This window comes from Pristiophorus japonicus, chromosome 32, assembly GCF_044704955.1.
Source record: "Pristiophorus japonicus isolate sPriJap1 chromosome 32, sPriJap1.hap1, whole genome shotgun sequence".
NCBI classification, from domain to species: Eukaryota; Metazoa; Chordata; class Chondrichthyes; family Pristiophoridae; genus Pristiophorus; species Pristiophorus japonicus.
The window spans coordinates 6,426,464-6,440,012 of record NC_092008.1 but is presented as its reverse complement, the minus strand read 5'-3'; the positions used below and the strand labels follow the sequence as shown (position 1 = coordinate 6,440,012).

At 44.0% G+C, this 13,549-nt stretch overlaps 1 protein-coding gene across 1 annotated transcript; it reads right to left on the bottom strand.

The window, feature by feature from the left end:
* Positions 1–3,898: 3,898 nt before the first annotated feature.
* On the bottom strand, positions 3,899–9,682 carry LOC139240538 (probable G-protein coupled receptor 139). Its single transcript, XM_070869083.1, has 3 exons — positions 9,613–9,682; positions 7,264–7,323; positions 3,899–4,794 (listed from the first exon to the last, which is right to left on the bottom strand). The coding sequence occupies exons 1-3, from the start codon at positions 9,680–9,682 to the stop codon at positions 3,899–3,901; spliced, it is 1,026 nt and encodes a 341-aa protein (XP_070725184.1).
* Between the last annotated feature and the right edge of the window lie 3,867 nt (positions 9,683–13,549).

The window sequence follows — 13,549 nt, the reverse complement described above, 5'->3', positions numbered from 1 at the left end:
TCAGTTTTGCAGGGGGATGACCGCAGGGGACCCCTGTACTTCCTTCCTTGCACTGCTCTTCCTGTTGGTCAACAATTCCGTATCTGGCTGTGCACCCTTTACCTGCGGGAAGACCAACTCACTAAACGTGCTATTCACGTCATTCGAATGGGACTGAAGGTAGACAAGTCCCCTGGTCCTGATTAAATGGATCCCAGGGTATTAAAAGAAATGGCAGAAGTTATAGCAGATGCATTCGTTATAATCTACCAAAATTCTCTGGACTCTGGGGAGGTACCAACGGATTGGAAAGCAGCTAATGTAACGCCTCTGTTTAAAAAAGGGGGCAGACAAAAGGAAGGTAACTATAGGACGATTTGGTTGACATCTGTAGTTGGGAAAATGCTTCAAACTATCATTAAGGAAGAAATAGAGGGACATCTGGATAGGAATAGTGCAATCAGGCAGACGCAGCATGGATTCATGAAGGGGAAATTATGTTTAACTCATTTACTGGAATTCTTTGAGGATATAACGAGCATGGTGGATAGAGGTGTACCGATGGATGTGGTGTATTTAGATTTCCAAAAGGCATTAGATAAGGTGCCATACAAAAGGTTACTGCAGAAGATAGAGGTACGTGGAGTCAGAGGAAAAGTATTAGCATGGATAGAGAATTGGCTGGCGAACAGAAAGCAGAGATTCGGGATAAATGGGTCCTTTTCGGGTTGGAAATCAGTGGTTAGTGGCGTGCCACAGGGATCGGTGCTGGGACCACAACTGTTTACAATATACATAGATGACCTGGAAGAGGGGACAGAGTGTAGTGCAACAAAATTTGCAGATGACACAAAGATTAGTGGGAAAGCGGGTTGTGTCGAGGTCACAGAGAGGCTACAAAGTGATTTGGATAGGTTAAGCGAATGGGCTAAGGTTTGGCAGATGGAATACAATGTCCGAAAGTGTGAGGTCATCCACGTTGGAAAAAAAACAGTAAAAAGGAATACTTTTTGATAGGGATCAATTACAACATGCTGGCCTGGGGGTCCTTGTGCATGAATCCCAAAATGTTAGTTTGCATTTGCAGCAGGTAATCAGGAAGGCGAATGGAATGTTGGCCTTAATTGCGAGAAGGATGGAGTACAAAAGCAGGGAGGTCCTGCAGCAATTGTATAGGCTACTCGTAATGCCGCACCTGGTGTACTGCGTGCAGTTTTGGTCACCGTACTTAAGGAAGGATATACTGGCTTTGGAGGGGGTACAGAGACGATTCACTAGGCTGATTCCGGAGATGAGGGGGTTACCTTATGATGATAGATTAAGTGGACTGGGTCTTTATTCGTTGGAGTTCAGAAGGATAAGGGGTGATCTTATAGAAACATTTAAAATACTGAAAGGGATAGACAAGATAGAGGCAGAGAGGTTGTTTCCACTGGTCAGGGAAACTAGAACGAGGGGGCACAGCCTCAAAATATGGGGGAGCCAATTTAAAACCGAGTTGAGAAGGAATTTCTTCTCCCAGAGGGTTGTATATCTGTGGAATTCGCTGCCCAAGGAAGCAGTTGAGGCTAGCTCGTTGAATGTATTCAAGTCACAGATAGATAGATTTTTAACCAAAAAGGGAATTAAGGGTTATGGGAAGCGGGCGGGTAAGTGGAGCTGAGTCCACGGCCAGATCAGCCATGATCTTATTGAATGGCGGAGCAGGCTCTAGGGGCTAGATGGCCTACTCCTGTTCGTAATTCTTATGTTCTTTTGTTCTTATGTACAACTGTTTACAATATACATAGATGACACATAGTCGTCAGGGTCATCGGAATCGTCCCTGACTTCTCACACAGGACAGGAGGAGCATAACACGTGTCCGAGCTGTGCTGCCATGAATTAACCCTTAGATAAACTTAAATTGGCAACAACAATCTTATAGGTTAATTTTTGATAAAGAAAGGAACAAGAATATCTATTACCAACCTCCAGCCAATCACTTACCCCCTTGGCTGTGACGTCATCTTTCGATGTCTTTCGACTTCTTTTTTGCCGTCTCACCCTGCTGCAGCTGCACTAGCTGGCCTTCATAGGCCTCCACACGCTCGCCTCTCCGACGCTGCTCGGAATGCCGCCTCCCGCTGACGTTGGGCCTTTATAGGCCTCCCCACGCTCGCCTCTCCGGCGCCGCTCTCCTTTCTGTGATGCTGATTGGATTCGGATAGAATCTCAGGCTTGAAAACCATCCCTTGTAACACAGAAACCTTGGTTTTTCCGGTACCCAGGGTCCAGTCTAACTCAATCATGGATCTATCTCCCGTGAGATTACTAACCCTCATAGTTATCCCACCATGCTACGTCGAATGTGCATCTATATTTTCGCCCAGATACTCCATATTCCAGAACATGCTCTGTATGGGACTGTCTGACTAGAGATGGTCGTCAACAAATCACACAATGAAAGACTTAATTATTCCCAGTGTTGACACAGTCGCCAATTATGTTCGGTCTATGGGATCGTCAATCATACTTACGCCTAACCCAAATTTCAGAATTGAGGCGTCACATTAATACACTTTATTTGTCAAATAAGTTATACAACTCTTTAATAGCAGTGTCCTTGCGAGTGGTACTGAAAGTTCTTCACCTGCAAAGGATTCATCTGGTGTTGTAAATTTGTGGTCTTAACTGCCCATGCTCGTCTACTTCGCCAAAGGCAAATCGTGCTTGACGAACTTGACGAATTTTCAAAAGACACTTGATGAAGTACCGCACAGCAGATTTGTTGGCAATATTCAAGCCCATGGTATTAAAGGGACAATGGCTGCATAGATTCGAAATCCGCCGAGTGACAGAAAGCAGAGATTAGTGGTGAACTTTTCTTATTTGGATAGTGGATAAGTACCCGATGGTATCAGCCAAGTGGCGCTGTTGGGACCATTGCTCCATGAGGATAATTATTAATGTTCTGGAATTGAGTACTCAGGACATAATATCAAAGTTTTCAAATGTCACAAAGTTGCGAATGTAGAGGAACGTAACAGAAGTCAGCAGGACATAGACAGGCCAATGACCTCAACGGAAATATGGCAGTGGACATTTAAAGCAGAGAATTGCACAGTGAAGCATATTGTCGGTACAAATGAGGCGAAGTAATATAAACTAAATGGTATAATTTAAAAGGGGCAGTAGGAATTCGGGGACCTGTTACTTTACAGGTCAGAAAAGGTTTGGGTAGATTCAATCATGGATGGTGTCGGCATAGTAGTGAAAGGAAAATTGTCTCCACTGGCTGAAGTCTTGGTAACAAGCGGACACAGATTTAAATTCTTGACAAGAAATTTAGTTGGCAAATGAGGAGTTTTTGGAACACCTCGAATTATTATCGTGAATGACGAGATTGAAAGGGTGGTTAACCGGCTTCAGAACTCACAGTCACGAAGGAATTGGATAAATATTTGATCGGTAAAAAAATCAAAACTATGGGGCACAACCAGCTGAGTGTGACTAATTGTATATTTCTTTCAAAGAGCTGGCAAATGCACGATGGTCCGAATTACCTGCTTGTGCACTTTGTAATCCTACTAACTATTTCAGCACCTGTCCGAACTTTATCATCTTGAATATTCATGCTATCGAGATCGAAATCTCTGAAAGGTTCGGGTGTGTTGTGTATTTGATCAGGGCAATTATGTCCTCATAATTTGATAATATTCTGTCAACCCATGCGAACTACGTCTGTGTAATATGTGATTGTGTTAAACCTCGACGTCCCCACATCAGGTAACGGTTCCTTTCTGCCATAATGTCATCTCTGTTGAGTCAATTTTGTTTTCTACATGAGAAACCATGGATAGTCACCATGCCCTTCTTCTGATTCGCTCCTTTCCATACATCATGTTGATTTCTGATGCTGCATCTTCTACATTCACTCTCACCATTTCATGATTTTGACAATTCGGAGAAACGGACATTTCACCACATTCTTCAACTGTTCTCTGAACTTTTTCTGGGTCACGGCATAAATACAAGTGTTTGTGCAGCAACTCAGGAGCTGGAGCATGAATCCTATTTCTTTCATGTAAGAAGGTAGGTGTAGAGTATCATAACCTAAATACCGCAACCGGTTCCAAATAGAAAACAACATTAACACAGCCCATAGCAGAATGAAATTCCCTGAAATAATGAGCAGTAAAATGATGGAGTTCCTTCGTCGCTCCATCTCTATGTCACTGAGATTACCCTCGCTGCTGTGATCCCGGAGTCTCCTGCGGGCTCTGCTGGCCACTAAAATGTATCTGCTGGTTAAAGCATTGAGTAGCAGAATCAGAACGAATGGGATGCAAGGGGTTAGAATAGAATGAAGAAGCTCGAGTGTTGCCCACAAATGTGAAACCATAACAAGAACACTCACGTAACAGAACCAGGGGGCATTGGTAAACGAGTACCAAGGTAAATATATAAAGTACCAGAAAATATTCTTTAAACAGCTTAACACAGTCACTGTCCCAAGAACCAGAGTAGCGGTGTTCTCAGTGCAATATTTCGTTTTCAGCTTCTGGCAACAAACTGCCACAAATCGATCAAAAGTGAAAGTGACTGTGAACCAGACAGAACAGTCTGTGGCTGCATAAAGTAAGACGGCGTGGATATTGCACACGGGGATTCCCCGCACAAAATACAGACGATGAGCAATTGGAATTTGCCTCAATATCAGGTCAGTGATAACGACCAGTAGATCCGCCGCTGCCATGGCCACCAAATAGCAAGTGACACATTTGGAGAGACCGCACTTTCCTCGAGACAGGATCACAATCGTCATTGAGTTAGCTGTGAGGAAGGAAAATGAACAGGAAATAAACAACAGGACGAAAGTGAATTCAGCGGGTTGATGGGATTGGGGTAACATTTCTACATGTATTACTGCTTCCAGTGATGGAATTTAATAAAGTTCCTGAGAAAGGGCTTTCTGCTGGAGACAGGATGTACAATGCAAACTGTGCAACTCACTAATCAGCAATGGATGTTAAACTGTTAAACTGAACCCGGGAATGGGATTTAATATTGCAAGAGTAATGTGCTATCTAATCAGAGGATCAATACTGAAGTGGCATCAGCCCTCATCTCCAGGTTTGTTCAGCAACCCTGGAACCATCGACCTTCTGGCATTCTGTTCCAAGTCTGCACACAATCAGGAGTTAGTTTGGGTAATTGGACTGTGCCTGAAATGTCTGGGTGGGTCTTTATGGGCCGTAATACAGCGAATGATTCGGAGCACCCTGGCTGAAATTACAGGAGTGCGTCCGGTGAGTGTGAGTCAGTGACCGGGGGAGAATGAATCAGTAACCAGGGAGAGTGAGTCACTGACCGGGAAGAGTGAGACCGTGACCGGGGAGAGTGAGTCGGTGACCAGGAGAGAGTGAATCAGTAACCAGTGAGAGTGAGTCACTGACCAGGGAGAGTGAGTCAGTGACCGGGTAGAGTGAGTCAGTGACCAGGGGACAGTGCATCAGTAGCCAAGGAGAGTGAGTCAGTTACCAGGGGAGAGTGAGTCAGTGACCAGGTAGAGTGAGTCAGTGACTGGGAGAGTGAGTCAGTAACCAGGGGCGGTGGTGAGTCAGTGACCGGGGGAGAGTGAGTAACTGACCGGGGGAAAGTGGATCAGTAACCAGGGAGAGTGAGTCAGTGACCGGGGAAAGTGAGTCAGTTACCAGGGGAGAGTGAGTCAGTGACCGGCAGAGAGTGAGTCATTGACCCTTGAGATAGACCCTGGAAGAGCATGAACAAAATATACGGGAGCAAAGCGAGTTTGGGTATTGTGTTTAAACTGGTCTGTGATTCCCTCTGAGCCGAATGCTTAGGACATTCCGACGCGGTATCAGGGCACAAAAAGGATCTTTTGTTTGAAGTTAGGAAGAGAAATATATTTAACATGGTATGAAAGCATGTAATAAAACAGAGCAATGCTTCCACATGCACTTAAATCTGACATATTACATCCCATGAAAATAACACATTATTAAATAACATTAAAGACGACTTTCAACTCACAGATCCTCCAAATGGTTTCAAATAATCTCGACTATAAATGTTCTAATGCTGTGACCAGTCCTGTTTTGAGGATGGCCCGCACCTGACGTTTCCTTCTCACCCCAGATGCTCGGTCGATTTATATCTATCTGTGCTGGTGTAAAATGGGCAATGTGAAACCAATCCAGCCTTCTACACCCCGCATTAATGTGAAGGCAATGGGCGGTGGTGTATAACTTGCAGCTAATTCGAATCGCTCGATTTAAAAAATCGCACAACGATCAAACTGTCCGCTGCTGTGTGATTAGACATTTTTGTGATTGTGTTTAATATAACATAGATTAAATTTAGCACCTTTGTGGTGTGTTAAAATCTCTGCATCCAATTAGGTGATTTGTTTACCCGGAGTTCTACATCTGTGGTTGAGATTTAATTAAATATCCGAATCCAACTCGATCAGCGCGAATACAGAGTTCTGTATCTGTGGTTGAGATTTGATGGAATTTCAATTGACGCAGTGAATTGTTCTCCAGTGACAATCAACAAGAATCAGTTGCACGGAAGCAGAGCAAGAGATGGAGCAGAGTCAGAAGAGGTCTCATTGAGAGATTCTCCTGAACTGCACTTGATGGACATGCGATGGGAGATTTCTTGTTCACAGATATGATCGTAAAACAATCCATTGATCTATAACTGGAAATACATTCAATCACGAATGAATTTGTAGTCACATCCTAACCTCCCAGAACACTGACTTATGCTGGGAAAGATATTTTACAAATGGGGACGTCAGACTGAACCTGGATCAAGACGGACATTGCCGAACATTCACGGTGTGTTCCTGAGCTTTCTGCCACGACTGGATTCCCCCACTTGGTATAATTCACTGTTCCCAGAGCACGCTGATTGATTCTGGAAACACATGAAGACATCTGTCCGATTGAATAGAATACGCTTTACAGACACAGACTACAAGAGAATCATCCAGCGAGATTGCTTGTGTTGGAAATTAACAAAGGATTCAGATTTCTATCAGACTCGATCACATGGAGAAAAGGTGAAAATGTGATATTTGCTATTCACTGCAATCAGGCCAGTCAACGGGTGACTGTGCGATCGTCACATTGGAGAATCACAGAACATTGTCAGCCCCACATCCAGAGAGAATATATGGTGTCAATTAATTTCTGGATATTGTGACCTCAATGAGATAATGCAGTCACAGTTAAACATGATCTACAACATGAATAGCTGGACACAGTGACTTACCAGGGACTCCGACCACAGCCAGAATGGGGTAGAATAACTTTTGTATCTCAGAAACGAACCCTAGTATTGTAAACTCACTGATTGTTCAATACATTCTTCTCCTCTCAGTAGAGCCGCTGATCCCTGTGAGTGCCGGAGTTGATGCTCTCTGCGAAACAGTGGTACAACACGTTGAGATGTTTGCCGCATTAATAGAAGAGATAACATCTCCAGTGATACAATTATGGTCCATGGAGAGGTACATTAATTACATTCACCGAACAAACACATTTAATTCATCTATGGGGTCTGATATCAATTGCAGTCAATGAACAAGCACATTCAGTTAACCCCTTTCAAACCAACACCCGTCGCACCATTAAATACACTTATGAATGTGCAGTCGAATGCCCATTGTTGTAAAAGTACTTTCGTGATGAGCAAGGACAAAAATGTTAAATCAACAGTCTGAGCACACTGATTGTCAACTTGATTTCTTCAAGCTTGCCAACTCAGTCGGCTCGCTTTTTGCGGTAACAATCAAGGCCATCTCCGACAGCTTCGTGAATCGATCACCATCCACAACCCCTATGGCATTCCAACACCACTTCTAGCTGCATCTATGCACGTGAAAAATCTCTCCACAATTCACTTACGACTTTTGGACACTGCAGTCTGACTAACTTCTCCATTTTCCAAGGTAGTTATGCAGCTGTCAATCAGCTCCACCACTCACTCACTGGCAATTTTGATGTCCTTGTCCCTGGTAAAACTCTTACCCTCTCCTCAGGAATGGGTCCCAATGTAGCTCCCATAGGTCCAAGGCCATTATTTGAACGTATCTGGTCCACAACTGCTTTACTCATTTAATGTCGAAGCAGGCTCTTCAAATACAGCCCTGTCAGATCATGCATTTTCACCCTAAGCTGGTCCAATATCCAATATTATCATGGAAAGCAAAAGTAGAACCCGTCTTCCTTTCAAAACTAACAACCATATTGTTAAACACCTCTGCCCTGTCCCTTCTACACACACCTCCAAGATCAACTCCGAGAAACTGATGGAATTATTTGTCACTGATACCGAAATTATCTGTTCATCTGTTTTTGGCTCATCTCCTTCCCCATCCCCATCAAGGAAAACATCTCCTTCTCTAGCTCTGAATAATGATCCTTCGCTAGATTTTCAAATATTTCCCCTCATGTCCTATCCGAGCTCATTGTGTAAATGACGCAAACCTTCTCCTATAGTGAATCCATTTAATACAAACTCTGACATCCGAACTTCACTCCCTGGTGCACATGTTAACTGCACATTTAAAACAGGGCCACCATCACATCGAAGCGTTTCTGGTAAAAAAGGCCCATCATCACCTCATGAACTGCCTGATGAAAGAAAATTTCCATCATCACCTCAAGTCTCTCCCGTTTAAATAGAAAGCCCATCATCACCTCAAGGCTCATCCGGTTAAAGAGGATGCCGTTGATCACCACTCTGACTGCCCGTTTCAATAATGTCCACCATCACCTCAGTTATTGACCAGTTAATGAGAAGGCCTTTCATCACCAATAGGACAGCCCGTTTAGATAAGGTCCACCATCACGTCAGGATTTCACCACAAGGACCGCTCATTGTTGTCGTTGTTGGGTCTGTCTGTCTGTTCAATTGTTCAACATTGACACCATATTCGGTATAATTATATGGCTTTATTTAGCATAGGCAAGAATTAATACCTTACAATATTTAATCAGCAGTTTACAGAGTACGACTGAGCATAATATTATTCCTGCCCTTTCGTTAGAAGATGTGACCCATTCCTCAGACTTCCTACACACATACGCATGGCCACCTGTCTGTTAACTCCGTGGATCTTCTACATTGAGAGAGAACCGAAAACCCTGGGATATACCCCAAAAACCGGAAACGTGGAGAAGTTCATACAACCACAGAAACTGGTCTTAGGCCTCTGTCATAAAGCTTTTGTTGATGATGAAACCAGTGGATTTTGAAGACAATGAGACTTTTAACTGTAAATAAAACCTAGGTACAAGATGATTACTTCCACTAATTGAAACAGAGGAGAAATTAAACTAAAGTAATACAATTGTGGACTAGCAAACTTCATATTAATCTGCAATCCAGCATAACATAATACTCAAGAATTATAACAGGGGATTATGACTGATTATATTTCAACAGCTATCAAGAGTACATAGTGGGCATATCCACAGTCAAAGAACAGAGATAAGAGTTAACTTCGATAATTTTGAGATAAGGCCGAAATCCAAACCATCGTCAACACTTTCACAGAAGCATAGGAGAGCATGTGCCTTACAGTAAACATCCGTAAGACAAAGGTCCTCCACCAACCTGGAATCGCAACACAGTACCGGCTGCAGATAAAAAAATCCACGATGAAGATTTGGACAACGGGCAGCATTGGCCATACCTCGGGAGCCGACTGCCAACAAGGTTAGACTTCAATGACGGTCAAACACCGCCTTCAGTGTAACAGCACAGCCATCGATCACCTGAGGAAGAGAGTGTTTGACGACCAGGATGTCAAACCCGGCAACACGCTCATGGTATAGAGCGCATAGTAATACCCACCGCGCTTTATGTTTCAGAGACATGGATTATGTTAGCAAGCATCTATCTCACAGCACTGGAGAAATTCCAGCAAATCTGGCTCCGCAAGATGCTGCAAATCCATTGGCAGGATATTCACACCAACGTCAGTGTTCATGCTCGGGCAAACATCCCCAGCATCGAAGCATTGCCCACGTTCGATCAGCTCTGATGGACGGGCCACATCAGCTGCATGCCCGAGACGAGACTTCCAAAACAAACGCTCTACGCGGTGCTGCGACATGGCAAGCGAGCCCCGGATGGGCAGAGGAAATGCTTCATGGACACCCAAAAAACCATGTTGAAAATATGTAACATCCCCACCGATACCTGGGAATCCTGGGTCCAAGAACGCTCAAAGTGGAGGAGAAGCATCTGGGAAGGTACGGACCACTCCGAGTCTCTTCGCCTGGAGCAAGCGGAAACCAAGTTGAAGCGATGGATGGAGTGCATGACAACCCAAGCACCCCACCCACCCGTCCCTTCTTCCAGCATCCCTTCAACTTCCGTCTGCCCCAACTGTGACAGAGACTGGAGATCCCACATGGCAGTCATCAGTCACATCAGAACTCATCTTTAATTTGGAAGCAAGTCATCCTCGACTCTGAGGGACTGACTAAGAAGAAGGGGTATTATTTAATAAAGCTTTTATAAAATCTGATATTCTACTCATGGAATATGAGATGATTCCTTGTTAGTTGCCATTAGCGTTCGTGACGAATATGGTTTGTGAGGAGGATAAGGAAGTAGAGGAAAACGCAACGGGGACAATGTATGAGAAGATTGTGAGGGCAATGCCACAGGATTCGATGGAAGAAATAAACGTGAAAATCTCCAGATGACGTCAAACGCGTCCTGCATTTCCAAGCTTTCTGCTGGAGAGAGCAGAGGAGTCGGTCCAATTAGACACCTGCAACACTCATGGTTTCTTTGGGATATTTAGGCAATGAAGTTTCAAGGCCCCAGCTGATCAGGAGTTTTGGAAGAGTATGTCCCCACAGCTGGACGACAAAACGATTTAGATAGGGGTGCGGGTGAATTTTAAATATCCAGAGTGGATTGAAATAGATTTTAAATTGGTTCATAACCGGATTTTTACTATGATTACTGTATGTAAATTGGGCGAATGGAGGTTCCACTCCGAGAGTACTGCGGGCAGTTTTGGTCACCTTACTTAAGGAAGGATATACTGGCTTTGGAGGGGGTACAGAGCCGATTCACGAGGCTGATTCCGGAGATGAGGTGGTTACCTTATGAAGATAGATTGAGTAGACTGGGTCTTTACTCGTTGGAGTTCAGAAGGATGAGGGGTGATCTTATAGTAACATTTAAAATAATGAAAGGGATAGACAAGATCGAGGCAGAGAGGTTGTTTCCACTGGTAGTGGAGACTAGAACTCGGGGGCACAGCCTCAAAATATGGAGGAGCCATTTTAAAATCGAGTTGAGAAGGAATGTCTTCTCCCAGAGGGTTGTGAATCTGTGGAATTCTCTGCCCAAGGAAGCAGTTGAGACTAGCTCATTGAATGTATTCAAGTCACAGGTAGATAGATTTTTAACCAATAAGTGAATTAAGCGTTATGGGGAGCGGGCGGGTAAGTGCAGTTGAGTCCACGGCCAGATCAGCAATAATCTTGTTGAATGCCAGAGCAGGCTCGAGGGGCTAGATGGCCTACTCCTGTTCTTAATTCTTATGTTCTTATGTTCTTATGTTCTTATAAACTTAAATTGGCAACAACAATGCAAAAGGTTACTTACTGATAAAGAATAGAAAAATAAAATCTACTGACCAATCACCAGACAATCACTTACCCCCTTGGCTGTGAAGTCACCTTTCGATGTCTTTCGACTACTTTTTTGCCTTCTCACCCTGCTGCAGCTGCACCAGCTGGCCTTTATTGGCCTCCACACACTCGCCTCTCTGACGCTGCTCGGACTGCCGCCTCCCGCCGATATAGGGCCTCTATAGGCCTCCCCACGCTCGCCTCTCTGGCGCTGCTCTCCTTTCCATGCTGCTGATTAGATTCGGACAGAATCTGAGGCTTGAAAACCATCCCTTGTAACACAGGAACTTTGGTTTTTCCGGTACGCAGGATGCAATTTAACTCACTCATGGATCTATTTCACGTGAGATTACTAACCCTCATAGTTATCCCTCCATGCTACGTCGAATGTGCATCTTTTTATTCGCCCAGATATTCCATATTCCAGAATCTGCTCTGTATGGGACTGACGGACTAGAGATGGCAGTCAATAAATCAGACAATGAAAGACTTAATTATTCCCAGTATTGACTCGGTTGCCAATTCTGTTCGGTCTGTGGCATAGTCAATCATACATACGCTTAACCCAAATTTCAGGATTGAGGCGTCAGATTAATACACTTTATTTGTCAAATAATTGATACAGCTATTTAATTGCAGTGTCCTTGCGAGTGAAACTGAAAGTTCTTCACCTGCAAAGGATTCACCTGGTGTTATAAACTTGTGGACTTAACTGGTCATGCTAGTCTAATTTGACAAAGGCAAATCGTGCTTGACTAACTTGACGAATTTTCAAAAGACACTTGATGAAGTACCGCATAGCAGATTTGCTGGCAAAATTGAAGCCCACGGTATTAAAGGGACAGTGTCTGCATAGATTCGAAATCCGCCGAGTGACAGAAAGCAGAGAGTAATGGCAAATTTTTGTTATTTGGACAGCGGTTTAGTCCCCGATGGTATCAGCTAGGTGGCGTTGTTCGGACCACTGCTCGTTGAGGATAATTATTAATGTCCTGGAAGTGAGTACTCAGGACATAATATCAAAGTTTGCAAATGTCACAAAGTTGCGAATGTAGTAAAACGAGAGGAACATAACAGAAGTCATGAGGAGTGACTTCCACAGAAACATGGCAGTGGACATTTAAAGCAGAGGATTGCAGAGTAAAGCATATTGTCGATACAAATGAGGAGAAACATAGAAAAATAGAAAATAGGTGCAGGAGCAGGCCATTCAGCCCTTCGAGCCTGCACCACCATTCAATGAGTTCATGGCTGAACATGAAACTTCAGTACCCCCTTCCTGCTTTCACGCCATACCCCTTGATCCCCCGAGTAGTAAGGACTTCATCTAACTCCCTTTTGAATATATTTAGTGAATTGGCCTCAACTACTTTCTGTGGTAGAGAATTCCACAGGTGCACCACTCTCTGGGTGAAGAAGTTTCTCCTCATCTCGGTCCTAAATGGCTTACCCCTTTTCCTTAGACTGTGACCCCTGGTTCTGGACTTCCCCAACGTTGGGAACATTCTTCCTGCATCCAACCTGTCCAAACCCGTCAGAATGTTAAACGTTTCTGTGAGGTCCCCTATCACTCTTCTGAACTCCAGTGAATACAAGCATAGTTGATCCAGTCTTTTTTGATAGGTCAGTCCCACCATCCCGGGAATCAGTCTGGTGAATCTTCGCTGCACTCCCTCAATAGCAAGAATGTCCTTCCTCAAGTTAGGAGACAAAAACTGTACACAATACTCCAGGTGTGGCCTCACCAAGGCCCTGTATAACTGTAGCAGCACCTCCCTGCCCCTGTACTCAAATCCCCTCGCTATGAAGGCCAACATGCCATTTGCTTTCATAAGCTAAATTATACAATTTAAAAGGGGCTGTAGGAATTCGGGGACCTGTTACTTCACAGGACC

Bases quoted from the DNA above. Each gene is read 5' to 3' on its own strand.
- LOC139240538 (XM_070869083.1), bottom strand. From the start codon at position 9,682: ATGCTGCCCGTTGTCCAAATCTTCATCGTGGATTTTTTTATCTGCAGC. The intron at 7,324-9,612 runs GTTGGTGGAGGA...TTACAATACTAG, and splicing joins GTACTGTGTTGCGATTCCAG to GGTTCGTTTCTGAGATACAA. The intron at 4,795-7,263 runs GTAAGTCACTGT...CCTTCCTCACAG, and splicing joins GGCTGTGGTCGGAGTCCCTG to CTAACTCAATGACGATTGTG.